The 21339-nt window shown below is 43.3% G+C and overlaps 1 protein-coding gene across 6 annotated transcripts in view; it reads left to right on the top strand.

Annotated features, from left to right (window-relative positions):
* SETD2 (SET domain containing 2, histone lysine methyltransferase) overlaps positions 1–6156 on the top strand; it is a 384325-nt gene extending 378169 nt beyond the window's left edge. For 5 of the 6 annotated variants that reach the window (XM_029588242.1, XM_029588241.1, XM_029588243.1 and 2 more), the window contains 2 exons: positions 144–245; positions 5128–6118. In XM_029588242.1, coding sequence (XP_029444102.1) covers positions 144–245; positions 5128–5289 — 264 coding nt within the window. In that variant the 3' untranslated portion in view covers positions 5290–6118. Of the gene's footprint in view, positions 1–143; positions 246–5127 lie in introns of all 6 variants that reach the window. The other variant, XM_029588239.1, reaches the window with a different exon arrangement.
* Positions 6157–21339: the final 15183 nt, after the last annotated feature.

Below are 21339 nucleotides of genomic sequence, written 5' to 3'. Positions count from 1 at the left end.
ACTGAGAAGGCAGGTTGAAGGTTTCTCTGAGGCTCTGCCAACTAGCAGGTGTCTCTGGAAAAGTGGCAACCTTGAGTCACAAGCAATGCCCAGTACAGTTTGATGATATTTGCCTCTTGTTTGTCTACCCTTTACGCTCTCAGATGTCTCAGTTCATTGTACAGTGCCTGAACCCATATCGTAAACCTGATTGCAAAATAGGAAGAATAACCACGACAGAAGACTTCAAGCATCTAGCACGCAAGGTATGCCGGAATATATGTGTCTTCTTTCTACTTAACAAAAGTTATTTTTCCATTGATGAATAGAGCTGAATTAGCCATGACATGGAGCTGATGTCATCAGGTGGCATAGGACTCTTCTAGCTTAATGGAGCTTTTACATGTACTGAGCACATGTGAACATTCAGGGATGTGCATTCGTTTAAAACGAAACTGCAAAACACGAATAAGGCTAATGTGTTTCATTCGGGGGGCCCCCAAAATGAATCTAGGTCTAGGCCCGAAGCCAGGGCCTCACCTAGGGCAAAGGCCAAGGCTCGAGCATGATCCCCGAAAATTAAACTAAAAAAACTCTCCTGATCTGTCAGGTGTCGACAAAGGCCGGGTCCTGACGCTGAGACACAGCCCAGACCCAGGCTCGACACTGCGACCTGGCCCAGAGGCCGGGTCCTGACATCGGGGCCTCAGCCGCGATCCAACCCTTAGGCTGGGTCTTGATGCCAGGGCCTCGACATAGGCTGGGTCCCAACACCAGGACCTTGGTCAAGAGGTCACATCTCGACACCTGGGCCTTGGCCCAGGATCAGGCCTAGGCTTTTATTTGGATTTGCAAGATGTGTGCTAGTCCTAAAGTTTGTATTAAAGTAAAAGATAGTTATTCTGATCATTTTAAAATTGGTTAGTCAAATAACCTGGTTATTTAAATTAGTAACGGAGCCCTTGGCAAAAAGGATTAGAGGGAATCCTGTTACTAGAGGAATTCAGGTAGGCACCAGTGAGTATAAAGTTCAACTTTTGGCATATGATCTTATGTTCGCATTATGGGATCCAAGGTCTACTTGCCTAATTTAATTAAGGATTTGGATGAGTTTAGAAGGCTCTTGGGATTTAAAGTAAGCTTGGATAAGTCGAAGAATCTGTATATTAACGTATCAGAGTTGATGGTTGGGAAATTTCCAATTGCGTGCGCTGAAGTGTATCTAGGTGTTAAAATCAGATCTTCAAGTGATAGTTTTTATTGCTTAAACTATACATAATTAGTCAATTAGTTTCCTTAGAGAAATGGATAACAATACCCTTTGTCTTGGTTAGAAAGATTATCAGCAGTAAACATGTCCTGATTACCTCAGTCAAGCTATTTTTTTTTCAGATCTTGCCAATTTTTAGTTTGATACTATCTTGAAGAATTTACTGAAAAAGATCTATGATTTTATGTGGAGACATAGCCGCCCCCCCCCCCCCCCAAGAGTGGCAAGGTCGATGTGATATCAAACTGAATTGGGGAGAAGTCTGGGGGTACCTAATATCAACAAATATTTTGTGGCTTTTCATTTGTGGATTTTGATGGATTGGCATTGTAAACTCATCCCTAAACACGGAGGAGTTTTGTAACAATTCTTTCTGGGATCAGTAACAGTGAAGGCCGATCTTTGGCTATGTAAAAGATCATGATCACCAGTTATTCCAAATAACTCCTGTAGAGCTCTGACATTACAAATTTGGGAAAGTTGGAAATGGTATCTGACTGGCAAAAAGAATTCCTCTTACCTTTCTCCAATTGTTTATAATAGAGAATTTTTATCTCTATTATGAGCAATTGGAATTCGGGAATCTTCAAAAACCGAGCCGATTTAAGACTTTGCTCTCAGGAGTCACTGTGGGAGAATAATAAGATCTGTTCGTTTGAGGTCATGCAGAGAATGTACCTCTTGAGAGACATTGATATATTTTCTTTTATCCAATTTAAGACATTTTTTGAATAAGATAGGTGTTAAGTGTGACTTACTCAAGGGAAAATCGCTTTTTGAAATGTGTGACAAATCAGGTAAACCTAAAAATTGTATTTAAAAAACCTTATGCTGTGCTCAATGTAGAATTACCTCAAAAATCCAAATATATTTTAGCTTGGGAAAAGGATCTAGATGATGAAGACTAATGGGATCTGTGTTTTCTGAATTTTGGGAAAAGCTCTATCTCGTCCCTTATTAAAGAAAATGGTTATAAACTTGTTATTCAAATGATACTTGGTCCCAGAAAATCTACATAGACTCTACCCAATAGTAAGAAAATTTTGTTGGTGGAATTATGATGAGTTTAGAACCTTCTCTCATATTTGGTGGAGTTGTCCAAGAGTCAGTATTACTGGGACTAGTGTTGGAGCTCATCTGTGCAATAACTGAGATTAGACTGACAGAAAACCCCAAAGTGGGTTTTTTTTCGCTGGATTTCTTAGATGCGACTTAGATGAAATTTACATCCTGGATTATTATAGCAGCAAGACATGAACTTGCCTTTTTACTGGAAGAATGCTGTTTTGCCAGATGTGGACTCATTGTAAACTAACAGCAATAAAGTATATTATGATTGGAAGCTTTAACATAATCTGGACACCCTTTCAGTTATGATACAATGTAAACTGGTTGTTTACCAAATGTTCTCCTTTCATGTGGTTCTTATTTAGCTTCTTGTGGTGGAGGTGGGACTGGAGAGTTATGTATGGAAAACTTTTTATGAACCTTGTTCTATATGGTGGGGTGTGTGAATTTCTGCATATGTAATTCATGATCATGTAGTTCAACAATAATTTAAATTGAAACAAAAGAAGAAAGACCCGAGGAAGCAACCATTTCCCTTATACTTTCGATTGATTAACAGGCCTTTAAAAATAAAAATTTAGCAGGTCTTGGCGGTGGGAGCTGTCTGCTTCCAAGCCCACTGTCATTGTTGCAAAATGGAAATGCTTCTGAAAAAAAGTGTTTTGCCTAAGCTGGCAGCCATCTCCTTAGTAGTTTAAGACAGCTGCTTCCCACATTTTCTGGTTCGCTTTCATGTTGTCACAGAAACGAGAACTGTCATGCTGCCTTTTCAAAGTGATGCACCTACCCTCCCATACATTTTTTAAATCTTTTTAATTTTGAAAGTAACACAGATGGCTTTAGTAGACAACTATTTGTTCCATTCTGATTGGATAAACATTTATCTTAAAAAAAAAAAAATCTAAGTTGAGAATGTATTTTTAAAGTCCATACAATTGTGTATCTTGAATAAATGCTTTAAGGTTAGCAATACCATAGGGCAAACGTTTTGTCTGGTTAATTTTATCAGCTGGAATACAGATGCTCTCTTGCCTGTCCCTGTCTTTCTCTCTTTCTCGAACCCCAAGCCCAGAAAGTAATGTCATTGTCAAGCACCTCCTGAAGCTATCAGGATTATAAAACTGTATTTCTCTCATTTACCATCCCAGGGTACAATGTAAACACTCAGAGATACAGCTGCCTGTTACTATTAGTACTAACATAGTATTGACAGCAGAAAAAGACCCAATGGTCCATCTAGTCTGCCGAGCAGTTTGATATGGTAGTAATTGCTGTTCCATGCAGATTACCTCATGCGTTCTGTTAAGGGTAGTAACTGCCACTCCATGCAAGTTACCCCCATACAGAAATGTTATACCATCCCTTTCTTTAAGTCTTTAGGGATCTGCAGTGTTTGTCCCATGCTCTTTTGAATTCATTAACTGTTCTTCTCTTCACCACCTCTTCTGGGAGGGCATTCCAGGTATCTACCACCCTCTCTGTGAAGAAATATTTCCTGATATTTTCTTAGTTATGCTCCCTGGAGTTTCAAATCTTAACCCCTAGTTCTACTCTTTCCAGCGGAAAAGGTTTGAAGTTTACATCATTGATAACTGACAGGTATCTGAAGGTCTGTATCAAATCTCCTCGGCACCTCCTCTCCTCCAGCGTATATATACTGAGATCCTTCAGCCTCTCCTCGTAGGTTTTCTAAAAACAGACCCCACACCATTTTGGTCACCGTCCTCTGCACAGTTTCCATCCTGCCTCTGTCGTTTTTGATACACAGTCTCCAGAATTGAACACAGAACCCCAAGGATCTGTACACGGGCATTATCACTTCCCTTTTCCTACTAGTCCTACCTCTCTCTATGCAGCCCATCATCTTTCTGGCTTTAGCTACTGCCTTAACACACTGTTCACCACCTTCAGATCGCCAGCCACAGTCACTCCAAAGTCCTTCTCCTGATATGTGCATAATAGTCTTTCACCCCATCACATACAGCTCTTTTGCATTTCCACACACCAGGTGCACAACATTACATCTTTTGGTCTTGAATCACTGCTGCCAAATCTTCAACCACTCTTCAAGTTTTCTTAGATCACTTTTCATTCTCTCTACTTCAGGATTGTCCACTGTGTTGCAGATCTTAGTATCATCCACAAAAAAGGCAAATTTTTCCATCTAACCCCTCCACGGTGTCACTCACGAAGATATTGAACACAACCGGGCCCCAAAACCGATCCTTGAGCCACTCCACTTAACCCTCCACTTAACACTTAACTCCAGTTTCTTATCAGATTACCAGTTAGTAATCCACTCCACCACCTTGGCACCCATTCCTAAGCTTCTCATTTTATTCCCAAGCCTCCTATGCGGGACCATATTGAAAGCTTTGCTGAAATCCAAGTAGATCACATCAAGTGCTCTTCCTTGATCCAATTCTCTCGTCAACCAACAAAAAAATCTTATCAGATTTGTCTGGCAGGACCTTCCCCCTGGTGAATCCATGCTGCCTTGGGTCCATGAAACCCACCAGATTGTAAATAGTTTACTGTCCTTTCCTTCAGCAGCGAACTGCCTAAGCTCATTATAGCAGACCAGAAAGAGTCCATAGTAATCACAGCAGGCTTAACTAAATTAAAGTCAGAGATGGTCGATGTAATGAATCCACCAAAAGAACCATGGGTGAAAATAAACGCAATTTTATAAATAATTTGAGAACTGGGGAGGAAAGCATGAATATCCTCTGTTAGGTGTTGCATCGTTAACTGCTAGTTCCCATGTCTTTGGGTCAAACTGTCCTGAACTTTACCTCTTTTTCTTTTAGCTGACCCATGGCGTCATGAACAAAGAGCTGAAGTACTGCAAGAACCCTGAAGACTTGGAGTGCAATGAAAATGTGAAACACAAAACCAAGGAATACATCAAAAAATACATGCAGAAATTTGGGTCCCTTTACAGACCCAAAGAAGACATGGACATGGAGTAACCTTGGTTTTTACCGCTAAAACAAACACACAACTTCAACAAACTGAAACAAAACTGTTTGGACCGGTGGGACAAGAGTCCGATTCCTTGGAGGGAGCAGCTAATCTTCCAAGACTCTTCATATTGACAGTATCTTATGGATTGATAGACCCGAACAACGTAAACTGTATTTCCACAATTTGTTGATTACACAGTTTGACTACGGGGATAGAGGAAGGAGGGGCGCAGGAAGAGGCTAGTGTTTTTCCGGAGGCTTTTGATTTTTGCCCTATCCTTTCTCAAATCTTTCCCTCCCCATCAATCCACCTGGGTCCCAAACAGTGGTGGTGCTGGAATGCGCAGGAACCCATGCGCAACTTTTGTGAGTGTGTGTGTGTGTGTCTGGGATCTGTATTATAGTTTAACGTATATGTGAATATATTGCTTTTTTTTTTTTTTTTTTTTTTGTGCTTCTAGTCCACCCGCTGGTTATCACGGGAACACTTTGTAAGGATAGTGTTGTTCTCTTGCAAGGTTTTATTCTGTTATCATGTATATACTTCACAACCAGCTGCCTTGTGTCTGTCTCCCCCCACCCACAACGCATTTCTCTTTCTTTGGCAGCCTTGTGCTTTGTTGATAAAAATTTGATTTTTTTTTGGCTTAAATCAATTTACTTTATTCAATTTTTACTGACTTTTTATGTAAAAAAAAAATAAAAATAAAGAAATAAATTTGCGTACAATGAAATGTAAGTAAAACTGTAAGGAAAATTGTCAGACTGTGTACATACTTTTGAGAATTAAAAAAAGAAAAAATCTGACAATTAAAACAGAAAAATGTGTATGAATGACCTGTGACTAGAAATATATAAGAAGGGATTTTCTGTTTCTTGTTACCACTGTGTAGATACATTTTATCCTGTGTACAGGATAAAATGTATAAAACTCACTATAAGCCTGCCTGCTTAGCAGTTTCTTATTTTATGTTTTTGCCCATCAAAGTAGTTTTTCTTAGAAGTTGGCAAGGACAAGAGCTGTTTTTTGGCTCAAAATGTTTAAACCCCCACCACCTCCACCAAAATGATAAAAAGCATTCATTTCTGTTATTCTCCCCAGCAGAGTACAGTTCTGTCTCTGGGAGTGGAGTAGATTAGACCTACTCCCTCTTCAAATGTCATTTCCTCCTCCTGCTGTATATATGTTCCTTGCCCTTCTAGTCCTTTATTTGGTCCTGTCAGGGAAGGATTGCTTCAGTAAGAAAATTAAAAGAACAAAATGGGCACAGTTTGTGTACACCTGAAGGTACACTGCTTGACAATCATGGAACTGCCTTGAGTCAGTAAAGCTGTCAGACTCCAGTCTTCTGCAGGCACTATTGGGAAAGGGAGAGCATATGTTGAGAGACCCAAGCTCTCTGATTTGGGATCTCCAGACAAGAAAAGGACAGCAAAGAGCTTCTAACTGTAAAGTCTCTTAAATTAGATGGGCTTGGGTGGGGTGGGGAGGAAATGATACTTCTATCCTTGAGCTTGATCTAAGAAAGTTGAGAATAGTGGGCCAGTGGACCACCCAGGTTGCTCCTTTCAAAAGCCAAAACTCTGGATAAGTCATCACCATCTCCTATTCTGTGGAATTTAATGTAGTCTGGGGGAAATATGTTGTATTATCAGGTTTCATGCCACTAAAGATGGCTCTTTGAGGATGTACAATATAATAGATTTGAAAAGGCAAGCAATTCTTGAAAAAAGGAAGGACTTTGTTTACTCTTGACTGAATGGTAAGAGACATAAGGACAGAGAACCCCAGCATCTTCAGATGTTGCTGTGCTGAGCACCCTGGACCTGGAACTGTTCAGTGTTATAATGAGACGCACAGGAAAGACCCCTTCCCATTACCTTATCAGGTAGCTGGTGACCTCTAGGCTCTACCTGACAAACATCCTAAGAGAGGAGAATTCCCAGTAGTAGTTTCCACAGAGGTTCTCCAGATTTAAGGTGTCGTCCCCCTCCCAACCAGACTGTTGTGAGGATTCAGAAGCAGAATAGAAAGAAGGATAAACTAAAAGGACTTACTGTTCAAGGAGATCCTGCATGGATCTGTTCACTAGAAATATGGAATAAGGTTTGAGACTGCAAAGCCCTCACTGAATTTTGGAGTCCTTTATGAACATGAAACTTAAATTGAAGTAGTCTTAAATAAATAAATAAAAACAGCCATTCTCAGGGCCATCAGTAGACTAAACAGCTTGCTCAAAGACAAATGTGATGCTATGGATAAATGCCCCTAATGTAGAATGCTGCAATTTCAGGGAAAAGTAGAAGGTACTGTCTGTTTAATTTTCCAATTCTATTCTGCCTTTCATGACTGGATAGCCACTTCAAAGTGGATTACAATAAGGTTAAGAGAGATGCTGACAGAATTACAATAGTTACAGTTGAAGTGTTGTATATATAGACATTAAAGCCTGAAAATATATGCATGGTGGGATACCTAACATGGAAAATTGAATCAAGTCTAGCATGTGTTACATGGGGATGATAACAAAAGGCTGTTTATCTACTTGGCTGGCCTATGGAGCAGGTCTGGAAGGATTGTGGCCTTTCTGGTTAAAGACTCGTGTTTTCAGTTGATAATAAAATTCTATGTAATTATTAGTAACCTGCAGATTGTGTGGGAGAGTTTCACTGAAGATCCTGAATCTTTTTTTTTTTATTCAGTTGGAGATTTTTGAGTAGAGGAATTGATAGACGTTGCTTTTGGCTTCCTTGAAGATTTCAGGTGAGATGATAACCCTTCACTTTGTCAAGTAAGTGCAGCTGATGCCCTTCATCGCCTTCAATATATAAGGGATAGGATTTTAAATTTGATGCAGAGAGAGCCTGGGAGCCAGTGTTGTTAAGTTTGGGCAGGGGGAGGCCTGTTCCAACTTTCTGTGACTGGTGATTATTCTGGCAGTTGTGATTTGGAGTGTCTATAGTTTCATTGTCTTTTGAAGTATTTCCACATAGTGTTGCAGTAGTTCAGATGAGTAAGTACTACTCGTTGCATAACTGTTCTAAAGTCTTTTGCTGTAGAAAGGGTTACAATTGCAGTTGCTTTGCCCAGCAGAGGCACGAAAAATACTTTCTTTTGTTACTACTGCTGTTAAATAGCTTTCCTGGATCGTAACAGTTGAATATGACTTCTAGACTTTTGAATGCATATTGAGGTTACAGGGTAATGTTGTTCAAAATAAGTAGGGGAAGATTGGCAGATCATGGAGAGTGACTGAATCAAAGAACCTCTGTTTTCTCTTTGTTTAACTGAAATCAATTGTTTATTTCTTCAAGGCAGAAGTTGAGGAAGGCAGAAGTTGAGTGCTATCAGTACTGTCTCAGGTACTAGAAATGGGTAGGAAGATTTGTACATCATCAGCATAAATGTATATTTTGAGACCAAAGTTTCTTATGATGGTAGCAAGGGGTTGGAAGTAGATATTGAAGAGAATGGGGGAGGAGCCAGGAATTGGAGGATGCTTTGTTCCAATTTATTCTCCTAGGAAAGTTTCCGTGCTGGGCTCCATCCGATGACATCATCGGATGGAGCCCAGCACGGAAAATTTATGTCCAGCATGCCACTATCCTCGCGTCCATGCAGGGTCTCTCTTCAGTCTCTTCTTTTGCACGGAGCTGTTATCTCACAGTGGTGGAGCTAGTGCTCAATTTTTTTTGTGGAAAGCTTTTCCCAGTCACTTCTGCAATGGTTTTCCTACGCTGGGTCCCTCTTCCTTCCCCTGTGAGGCGGTGTGGTAAGTTTATTTGTTCTGTGCCATTGATTCCCAGCTTGTTTTCCTTTGGAGTCCGCCGGTCATTGACCATTCGGTGGGTTGTTTTTCTATGGCGTTATTGGGTTTTCGTGTTGGACTATGTCCCTCACGGATCCACATAATGTGTGTATCCTCTGCCTGGGGCTTTACACAACGTTCAGGGGTATCGTTTTTGCGACCAGATGACCCTCAAGGGCCGATGTGCTCACCTGGAAAAAATGGAGAAGCTGTTTGGGTCAAAGAAATCTGAACCCTTGATGCCACAAGGTCGTGGTGAACCTATGGACACTTCGTTGTCCACTCCTCCGCTGGGGCTTTCAGTGGAACAGGGTGCTGGGGATCGACCTTCATCGTTCTTGTCGCACTCGAAGTTTGGATCATCTTGTTCCTCCTTGGCGCCAGGGGAAGACTGGGCCGAGCATTGAGGGAAATTCAGGAAACATCGCCACCGGTCACAGTCATTTCCAGGGACCTCAACTTGGTGTTGGCCCGGCTCATGAAATATCCATTCAAGCCACTGAGCTCCTGTAATCTGAAGTACATAACCTGGAAGGTCATGTTTTTGGTTGCAGTCCCTTCAGCACACAAGAGTCTGTGAGCTGCAGGCTTTGGTGACGTGTCCACCATACACAAAGCTCTTTCATGATAAGATTGTTATGCATACGAATCCTAAATTCCTGCCTAAGGTGGTGTCGGACTTCCATCTTAACCAGTCTATTGTCCTGCCCACCTTTTTTTCCCAAGCCTCATTCACACCAGGGCGAACGGGCTCTGCACAGTCTGGATTGCAAAAGAACCTTAGCTTTCTACCTGGAGCGGACAACGGAGCAGGAAATCCACACATTTCTTCATCTCTTTTGACAGGAATAGATTAGGCATTGCGGTTGCCTAACAGACCCTGTCTAACTAGCTGGCAGATTGTATTTCCTTCTGCTATGTTCAAGCAGGACTGCAGCTTGGGGGCCATGTCAAGACTCATTCTGTCAGAGCCATGGCGGCTTCGGAAGACCACTTGAGAGTGGTCCCCAAGGCTGAGATCTGCATGGCTGCGAAGTGGCATTCTCTCCACACTTTCGCCACCCATTACTATTTGGATAGGAATGGATAACAAGATAGCAGCTTCAGCCAGTCTGTCCTCCGGAATCTCTTTTAACTGTAGAACCCAACTCCTCCTACCTACTGCCCATTGTTCGGGTTCAGACTGTCTCCTTCTGTTACCAACTGCATCACTGTTGTGCCCATTGGCACCCCTGGTTAGATGCTGGTTGGTCTTGCTATTATTCGGGAACAGCCTGTTGCTAGGGATTCACTCGTATGAGGACTACTATGCTGCCTGTCCTAGGAAAAAGCAGAGTTGCTTACCGGTAACAAGGGTTCTCCTAGGACAGCAGAATGTTAGTCCTCACGAAACCTGCCCGCCACCCCACAGAATTGTGTTTCTCCTATTGTTTGTGTTTTATTTTTATCATAATTCTATGCTATGAGACTAAAGAGGGGACCCCATGTGGACTTGTGGGCATGCTCAGTGTGCCAAAGTTTCTAGAAACTTTGACAGAAGTTTTCTGTGCCGGGCTCCTTCCGATGTCACCCATGTGTGAGGATTAACATCCTGCTGTCCTAGGAGAACACCTGTTACAGGTAAGCAACTCTGCTTTTTCTGGGATCTGCCAGACCGAAAGGATTTAAACCATTCTGTGCATTGCCTCCACTACCCTGAATATCCAATCTGGTAAGTAGAATTTGGTGATTGACTGAATGAAAAGTGGCCAAGAGGTCAAGTAAAATCAATAGTTCTGACTCTCCTTGATCCATAAGTAGCCACATGTCAGTGAGGACTGATTGGTACTGTGTCCTGAACAAAATCCCAATTGCATTTGATCTAGGCTGTTGATGTCTTCAGGGAAGTCTTAGTTATCTAGTTACCATATGTTCTATCTACTTAGATAGTGTGGGAAGGTTGGTTATAGGGTGATAGCTAACTCAAGCAGAGACATCGAGTGATGGCTTTTTTTTTTTTGTAGAGGTTAGACATTGGTTGACTTAGGAGTTCAGGGTAGTATGCTTACTGAAGTGAGGAATTTACCATTTTGATGAGGTGAGAATCCATTTGTAACTGGCAGATCCTCAGAGAGATGAACATGGAGGGGTCTGCGGTGCTTCCTTCATTTTCTAGATGTCCTGTGAGCTTATTCATGACATAGAAGCTTACTGTGTCAAACCGATGAAAATATTAGGGCCTGCATCACTTATTGGTGCTGAGATGGAATCTGTGTTTTCTACTTTGGAAGCATTGGCAGGGAAAGTAGTGTAGGCCATGAGGTTCTGTTTTTGTAGATGGGGGATTGCTGGGGTGTGAATGTTATCTGATTGGAGAGTTGGCAGTTTTCTTTGTTAAGGTTGAAATTTGCTTCCTGCTGGATAACTGCTGTTTGCTGCTGTTGAGATTGAGTGATGCCCTTTGTCTAGTATAGAAAGAGGCGTACACTAGTCATATTTTATCTTGGTTATTTTGTTCTGAAAGAAATAGGCTAGCTGAATACAGTCTGGAGTTTTACCAACATACTCCTGCAGGTTGTGGTTGTGTCTAGGATACTGTTTATTATGTGGAATAGTTCTTTCATTGCGGGGGGGGGGGGGGTTACCCTTATCCCCTGTTATAGCATTGGTATAATACAACCAAATAAAAGGTCAACAGAGATACATCAAACAATAGTCCAAGAAAGAATTGTATCTTATATAGATTAAAAAAGAAATCCAGGCAAAAGTATTTCAAAAAGGATATTTATCCAACAGTGTTTTATTTATAATTTTTAGATTGCTACTGTCCACAGGATGAAATAGTATATAGTCCCCAGCTCCAGAATTATGTTTTGCTAAAAAAAAAAAAACAAAACTGCATCAGGGATGACTTACATCCTGTTCAGCATAAATGATTCTCATACATAAGAGGTGTAAGATGACAGCATCCCTTGATATCATACAGTATATTTGCTTACTGTTAATGGGATTCTCCATAAACAGCAAGATGAATTTTCCATGGTACTTTGTGATATCATCCAGCGGCATCACAGACCCATTTCTCTAGCTCAGTATAATTTTTACTACTGAGCATGTATGAGAGGTACCGCATGTTCTTGCTGCTTCATGAACCCTTCAGTGTAGAGCTTAGCTTTAGCTAGGTGGTTAACTCTCCAGGAAGCCAGGTGGCTAATTCATCCTGCTATCTATGAAGATCACCATTTACGCAAAGCAAATTTGCTTGCTCTGTTGACAAGCAGGGCTGAATTAACCATGATGTAGAGAGTCCCAAGATGAGGGTTGCAGCAGAGCACTTACTGAAAAGCAACCCAGACCCTCCTATGGAGAATGGACTACCTGGAGAACAAGCCGAGCAAAACTGCTTGCCCACAGTTACTGACACTTCTTGATAGATTGTCCAGACATGAATGTGTAAACTGATGACCTAGTTGCAGCTTTGTAGCTGTGTTCAATAAAGATGATGCTTAATTGAACAACTGAAGTAGCCATGGCTCTAAACTTGATCTGGAGATCAGCCAGAACATAACATTGTCTGATACAGTCTGCTAGCCAGTTGGACAACTTGTGTTTTCAATAGCTATTCCCAGTCTTTAGAATCATAAGAGAGGAAAAGTTGAGAAGCCTGATGATGAGATTGAGTTCTCGTCAGATAATACGCCCACAGCCTTCTCCCCTTTATGTGCATGAAGTTTTGAAAAGAACAGATAAAACAATGGCTTGATTCAAATGACATACCAAAACCACTTTTAGTAGAAACTTAGAGTTAACATGGAGCACCACCCCGTTGTGGAAAAACTGTAGATATAGAGAGTGTATAAACTGAAGCTTGTAGCTCGCCGACACCTCTAGCCAAAGTGATGGTGACTAGAAATACTCCCAAGTAAGAAACTTTAAGGAGGCTGACTCCAGCAGCTCGTAGGGAGGCTTCCTCAATTGTGCAAAGATGACGTTGAGATCCCATAGTACCAGTGGCTTTATAACTGAAGATTTTTAACACTAGAGGATAATTGAAAATTGGCTGTCCATCTACTTGACGATGGTAAGCGACAATGGCACTGATATGTAATTTGACCAACAACATACTGAGGCCCCCAGAGGAAAATGAGAACAAGTGCTAAAGCAGATATTTCGGAGCATAGGTGAACGTATTTAAGGAGCCTGCTTGACACCAAGGAAAACGGCTTCTATTTGAAACTGTACACCTGTCTAGTAGACAGCTTCCTGGCCGAAATAATGATTTCCTAAATCTCTTTAGATAGTGACACTGATGAGACTATAGAGGGTCAACATCCATGCCATCAACCTGAAGGAAGTGGATGACCTAGAAGACCCACTTCCTGAGTAGTAGTGCTAAATCCGATCCCAGAGGGATCAATGGATGGACTGACAGTTTGACTAGGTAAAAGAACCACTTTTGTCTGGTCCAACATTTGCCTGGGAATGATGAGGATAAGATACACCCAATCTTTGAGTACCTTCTGCATTGTTCTCACCACCAACGAAAGCAGAGGAAAGGCATACAGAAGATCTGCATCCCACTTGAGCAAAAAAGCATCTGGAACAGATCCTAATTTGCTGTGAAAAATGGAGCAAAATTTGTTGATGTTCCTATTGTCATTTGATGTGAATAGGTTGATTGGTGGGCAATCCCACAGTCGAATAGACTGTCTACCACTTACGGGGATGAAAACCCTGCTGAGACAAGCTACCAGCATGTTGGAAATTATGGGAAGATATGTTTATTTGGAGAAATTTGTGAGCCCACTTCTAAATTTTCAGAGATTCTTGTGAGAGAGTGAGGTACCCTATGTCCCCTGGTTTGTTTGGATCAGAATTCTCTTTACCTGAAGGAGATGCAAAAATACTCTTGATGCATGGTGAATGGCTCGTAGCTCCAAGAGACTAATGTGAAAAAGTCATTCTGTTGCCAAGCAGATCTCCTGAGTTCGTAAGGGGCCCATGTGTGCGCCCCCCTCCCCCCCCAATAGATGTGTCCATCACCAGTATTCTGATGAGGTTGAGTTTGAAGAAGAGCACCGATCTGTGGATCTAGCCACCAAAAATGAGACACTTTCATCTTGTCTGTAACCTTTGTGTTTCACAAGTGCTGAAATATCTAATCCCAATGGGCATGGAGACCCCATTGGAGACCATGAGGCTGAGAAAGAAAAAAGGATAGTATTCCTGGGGAAGGAGGAAAGGAAACAGATAAGGCATCGGAGAGAAATGTGAAGAAGAACACCAGGTAGGGTATTTTCAGTGCTTTAGGTTATGAGAGTGATTAGAGGAAACTAGATTTTGTATGATATGAAGTGGTCAAGCAGACAGATTAAGAACAGAAGGGAGAGCAGGGGACAACAGTCCAGGGATATGGGAACATACTTAGAAGCCATAGGGTCCACAAGTGAGACGGTGGAAATCAGGAGTACTGCAAATTCTAAATGGGGAGGCAGAGGCATGCTCAAGAGGTATTACAGGAGGAAGAGTGGTGGAAAACACACAGCACTTTTCTCCCTATTGGCCTTCTCCCCTGAGCCCCAGATCCCATCTACCAGCAGTTTTACTGTGCTGTATGTGTAAGGGTATTAGTAAAGGTGTATATAGTATATTCATTGTCCCCCGAGTGACACAAATGACAAAAAATAAATGCTACAGTTTGGTTTCCATTCAGTTGCTAAGTCTAGTGTTACGACTATGCCTGCTGTGCAGTTGCCTCACCACCAGAGGTCCCTCACGAGCATGCTCTCCTGGCTGGCCCAATCCGTCCTACTCATCTGCTCTATGCCCTGGACTTCCTTTATAACCCTGCCTACCCAATCCTTCAGTGCTTCGGCATCGAGCTCGTTTGGGCTCCCTGCCTCTGTGTTGCCTTCGGGCTTCTGCCTTGCTATGTTGCCTTCGGGCATTCTGCCTCTGTGTTGCCTTCCCTGCCTTGCTGTCTTTGAACATTGTGTCAGGTCTCCTTGATTGCTGCCTTCTGGCTTTGGTGTTTTATGTTCAGTGTTAGTGTTGTCCTGGTTTGTCTGTTTATTCATTGTCAGTCTTGCTTCCCCGAGTTCTCTCAGTCCAGTCACACATACCTACAGTCAATATCACACTTAACTACACGCTATCCTGATTCCACCCATACCTGCACCCAGTTCCAATGTTCAGACCACGCTTACCTACATTCACTTCCACACATACCTCCATGCTGCTCCTGTGAATCAAGTTCACCCTTACCTCCACGCACCCTGTATCAGAGATTCCTTCAGCCTGTATCAGATTCCCTCCAGCCAGCTCCACATGTTCCAGCCAGCACCAGACTCCTTGCCAACCAGTACTCAGCTCCACAGGTTCCAACCAGCACCCAGTTCTACACACTCCTACCTGCACCAGATTCCTCCCCATCCCTTATCAGAGGCTCTCCTGCAAACCCTGTTTCTCTCCATTCTGGAGTCACTCCTGCAGGTGGTGTTCACTACACCTGACCACTGCCCAATCATAACAGCATGCCGAAGCCATCCACCTCCAGAAAGAGAGAGACAAGACTTTATATCCATCTGGTGAGTCAACTTTTGTTTCCACTACCCACAACATGTCTCAGTCTCAATGGTTTTATATCTGTGCTTGTTGCCAAACCCTGAATTATCCCAGTTATCAAAACTGTCTAGCCTGTCATCTCTCAGACCAGGAACACTGGGCATGCAGTAACTGTCAACAGAACAATGTTTCAGTTTACCAAAAGTGTTTAAATTGCAACACTCCTAGACCAGGATGATGGAAATGTTCCTGTATACCTAGCCTTTTACCCCCAGGCAAACCTTGCTCCCTTTGCACTGCCACAGGACCAGTGGTTTCACAAAAGACATCAGCCAGTTCAATTAGTCTGTGTTCTGCTTCTGGCCCAACTAATAATGAAATTACTACTGGCAGTTTGTGGATAAAGAATCCCAGCACATCCTTTCATAAAACCTCTCACAAAAAAGCAAGTTATCTCCCTGAAAGCCCTAGAACTCACCTGGTCAGGAATGCTCCTGTGACTTCCATGCTAAGGTCTCAGAAACAAGATTTTCTAAAGCAGAGAGAACTAATTAAGCCAAGCAGAACTCTGCCTTCCACTGCTGCAGGTCAGTTACGACTAACGAACTGTTTCCCAAGACTTTCCAGAGCTGCCTGTGCTTTTTCCAATCTGCAAGTCCACACCTCAGAACCAGGGAATCATGATCTGGGGTTCAAGACTCTGTCTCTATTTACCAAGTCCTCAGCAGTCCAGTCTTTATCCTCCTTTAACACTACTCCTACAACTTGTGAACAATCCAGAACAGACTTCAATACCTTGCCATATGAGCCTGCCTTATCGCCCCAGGAGGGGTTGGAGCCTGCCCGGCTGCCCCAGGAGGGGTTTGTATTTACCACATCACCGCAGGGGAGGTTTGGGCTTGCCACATCGCCCCAAGAGGGGTTTGGGACTGTTCTGCCACCCCGGGAAGGAGTTGAATTCGTTGCATCGCCCCAGGAGGGGTTTGAGCCTGCCGCATCGCCCCAGGAGGAGTTTGGGACTGTTCTGCTACCCCAAGAAGGGGTTTGACCCTGCCCCCCACCCCAGAAAGGGTTTGCGCCTGCTGTATCACCCCAGGAAGGGTTTGCGACTGCTGTATCACCCCAGGAAGGGTTTGCAACTGCTTCATCACCCCAGGAGGGGTTTGAACTTGTCACGCCATCTCAGGAAGGGGTTGAATTTGCCATCATTCAGTAGCCCTGCAGAGTTGGGACCCAGGAGGAGGAGGAGGCCTTAAAGAGGGGGGGTAGTGTTACGACTATGGCTGCTGTGCAGCCGCCTCACCACCAGCGGTCCCACACGAGTATGCTTTCCTGCCTGGCCCAATCTGTCCTACTAATCTGCTGTATGCCCTGGACTTCCTTTATAACCCTGCCTACCCAATCCTTCAGTGCTTCGGCATCGAGCTCGTTTGGGCTCCCTGCTCTAGCCTCCTTTCTGCTTCTGTGTTGCCTTCGGGCTTCTGCCTTGCTGCGTTGCCTTCCCTGCCTTGCTATCTTTGGACATTGTGTCAGGTCTCCTTGATTGCTGCCTTCGGGCTTTTGTGTTTTATGTTCAGTGTTTGTGTTGTCCTGGTTTGTCTGTCTATTCATTGTCAGTCTTGCTTCCCCGAGTTCCCTCAGTCCAGTCACACACACCTACAGTCAATATCACACTTACCTACTCGCTATCCTGATTCCACCCATACCTGCACCCAGTTCCAGTGTTCAGACCACACTTACCTACATTCACTTCTACACATACCTCCATGCTGCTCCTGTGTATCAAGTTCACCCTTACCTCCATGCACCCTGTATCAGAGATTCCTTCAGCCTGCATCAGACTCATTCCAGCCAGCACCCAGTTCTACACACTCCTACCTGCACCAGATTCCTCCCCAGCCCTTAACAGAGGCTCTCCTGCAAACCCTGTTTCTCTCCATTCTGGAGTCACCCCTGCAGGTGGTGTTCACTACACCTGACCACTGCCCAATCGTAACATCTAGTTGCCATAAGGGAATAGTACACAGTCTACCTCTCTCCTCCCTCACAAGGGCTTGCCTTCATGCAGAGGCATGACAAAAAGAAATCTCCAGAGAGCAACTAAAATGTTATGTTTTGCTATAGATGTGAACCCTGGGTCGAGATGAAAGATGTCTCTGCTTATAGGGAGGAGCCCTGTGGGCCTCACCGTTGATGGCCGTGGTCTCAGCGACATAGGACACAGCTGTATGATAGACTTTATTATAAAGGGAAGGGAAAGCAAACCCTGCAGAGCAGGGACTGCGATTAAGTACAGTTCTGAGCAAAGGGTATGCCCAGGGTGATACCACAGATGTGAAGATCTGGTAGTGGCCCGCAGAGCGGGGTACGCCAGGAAGTCCCTTCAGCCAAGTAGATATTACCTCAGAAGTGCAGATCCGGTAGTGGCCCGCGGAGTGGGGTATGCCGAGGATAACTGTACTAGAGATGATAATGAACCAGTCTGAGGTGTAGGAATCAGAAGTGGATCTTGTAGTTGGTATGGCAATACCCTGCAGCATAGGGTATACTGGAAAAACTTCTACTGAAGAGGAATGGTAGTAGCCCAAGGCACGGGGTACACCACAGAGAAGCTTCAGTATAGCTGGTATCGCTGAAGTCTGAAGAAAGGTACTCAATGGTAGTACCAGGAGAGTGACCCGAGAAGCGGGTCAGGTCGTAGTCCAAGGCTGGAAGGCCCTCCGAGGAGCAGATAGCCAGGACATGGAAGGGCCCCCGAAGAGCGGGTACCCAGAGCGTCCACACACCAAGAGCAAGTCTGGAACAGGAAGTTCAACAATGGAGCAGATTCAGCAATGAGGAAAACTCCTTGCTAACTCGTAGTAGCAGAGGGCCGGTCAGCTTAAGTACAGCAGCGAGTTGACATCATCGGGAGGGGATGCCCCCGAGGTTCCTGTCATGATGTGTACAAAGGAGGCCCTTGCACGCACCTTAGGTGATTCCAGAGACAAGATGGAAGTCGGCAGCGCCCACCCCGTCCCGGGGATGCCGGAGAGGACAGCATTGGTTAGCAGAGGCTGCCATTCTTCCCAGGATTGATGGTGCAGGGAAAAAGGAGGTGAGCATGAGAGGCTGCAGTCGTCTGCGACCGGGTGTAACATAAAACAATAGCTGTGAAAAATGTACCCTTCTAAGTCCACCAGTACCATACTCAAAGAGCAAGCTATGCAGCCTTCGGAGCTTTTGTTGGCCTGTTATAGCTGCCATTCCTTGCTGGTCTTGTGATCTGCAGACCTGAACCTCTTATAAATGATCTGGAAAGGAATACAAGTGAGGTTATCAAATTTGAGGATGATATAAAATTATTCAGAGTATTTAAATCACAAGCGGATTGTGATACATTGCAGGAGGACCTTGCAAGACTGGAAGATTGGGCATCCAAATGGCAGATGAAATTTAATGTGGACAAGTGCAAAGTGTTCATATAAGGAAAAATAACCCTTGTTGTAGTTACACGATGTTAGGTTCCATATTAGGAGCTACCACCCAGGAAAAAGATTTTAGGCATCATTGTGGATAATACTGTAAAATCGTCGGCTCAGTGTGCTGCAGCAGTCAAAAAAGCAAACAGAATGTTAGGAATTATTAGGAAGGGAATGGTTAACAAAACAGAAAATGGCATTATGCCTCTATCACTCCATGGTCAAGACCGCACCTTGAATACTGTGTTCAAGTCCGGTCGCCACATCTCAAAAAAGATATAGTTGCAATGGAGAAGGTACAGAGAAAGGTGACCAAAATGATAAAGGGGATGGAACAGCTCCCCTATGATGAAAGGCTGAAGAGGTTAGGGCTGTTCAGCTTGGAGAAGAGACGGCTGAGGGGGGATATGATAGAGGTCTTTAAGATCATGAGAGGTCTTGAATGAGTAGATGTGAATCGGTTATTTACACTTTCGAATAATAGAAGGACTAGGGGGCACTCCATGAAGTTAGCAAGTAGCACATTTAAGACTAATCGGAGAAAATTCTTTTTCACTCAACACACAATTAAGCTATGGAATTTGTTGCCAGAGGTGGTAAGTGTACTCAGTGTAGCTGGGTTTAAAAAAGGTTTGGATAAGTTCTTGGAGGAGAAGTCCATTAACTGCTATTAATCACGTTTACTTAGGGAATAGCCACTGCTATTAATTGCATCAATAGCATGGGATCTTCTTAGTGTTTGGGTACTTGCCAGGTTCTTGTGCCCTAGTTTGGCCTCTGTTGGAAACAGGATGCTGGGCTTGATGGACCCTTAGTCTGACCCAGCATGGCAATTTCTTATGTTAGAACATAAGAACATAAGAAAATGCCATACTGGGTCAGACCAAGGGTCCATCAAGCCCAGCATCCTGTTTCCAACAGTGGCCAATCCAGGCCATAAGAACTTGGCAAGTACCCAAAAACTAAGTCTATTCCATGTAACCATTGCTAATGGCAGTGACTATTCTCTAAGTGAACTTAATAGCAGGTAATGGACTTCTCCTCCAAGAACTTATCCAATCCTTTTTTAAACACAGCTATACTAACTGCACGAACCACATTCTCTGGCAACAAATTCCAGAGTTTAATTGTGCGTTGAGTAAAAAAGAACTTTCTCCGATTAGTTTTAAATGTGCCCCATGCTAACTTCATGGAGTGTCCCCTAGTCTTTCTACTATCCGAAAGAGTAAATAATCGATTCACATCTACCCGTTCTAGACCTCTCATGATTTTAAACACCTCTATCATATCCCCCCTCAGTCGTCTCTTCTCCAAGCTGAAAAGTCCTAACCTCTTTAGTCTTTCCTCATAGGGGAGTTGTTCCATTCCCCTTATCATTTTGGTAGCCCTTCTCTGTACCTTCTCCATCACAATTATATCTTTTTTGAGATGCGGCGACCAGAATTGTACACAGTATTCAAGGTGCGGTCTCACCATGGAGCGATACAGAGGCATTATGACATTTTCCGTTTTATTCACCATTCCTTTTCTAATAATTCCCAACATTCTGTTTGCTTTTTTGACTGCCGCAGCACACTGAACCAACGATTTCAATGTGTTATCCACTATGACACCTAGATCTCTTTCTTGGGTTGTAGCACCTAATATGGAACCCAACATCGTGTAATTATAGCATGGATTATTTTTCCCTATATGCATCACCTTGCACTTATCCACATTAAATTTCATCTGCCATTTGGATGCCCAATTTTCCAGTCTCACAAGGTCTTCCTGCAATTTATCACAATCTGCTTGTGATTTAACTACTCTGAACAATTTTGTGTCATCTGCAAATTTGATTATCTCACTCGTCGTATTTCTTTCCAGATCATTTATAAATATATTGAACAGTAAGGGTCCCAATACAGATCCCTGAGGCACTCCACTGTCCACTCCCTTCCACTGAGAAAATTGTCCATTTAATCCTACTCTCTGTTTCCTGTCTTTTAGCCAGTTTGCAATCCACGAAAGGACATCGCCACCTATCCCATGACTTTTTACTTTTCCTAGAAGCCTCTCATGAGGAACTTTGTCAAACGCCTTCTGAAAATCCAAGTATACTATATCTACCGGTTCACCTTTATCCACATGTTTATTAACTCCTTCAAAAAAGTGGAGCAGATTTGTGAGGCAAGACTTGCCCTGGGTAAAGCCATGCTGACTTTGTTCCATTAAACCATGTCTTTCTATATGTTCTGTGATTT

This window comes from Rhinatrema bivittatum, chromosome 2 (genome assembly GCF_901001135.1).
Source record: "Rhinatrema bivittatum chromosome 2, aRhiBiv1.1, whole genome shotgun sequence".
Lineage (NCBI taxonomy): Eukaryota > Metazoa > Chordata > Amphibia > Gymnophiona > Rhinatrematidae > Rhinatrema > Rhinatrema bivittatum.
Note: the sequence above shows the minus strand (reverse complement) of the source record. Positions and strands in the feature narration are given on the sequence as shown.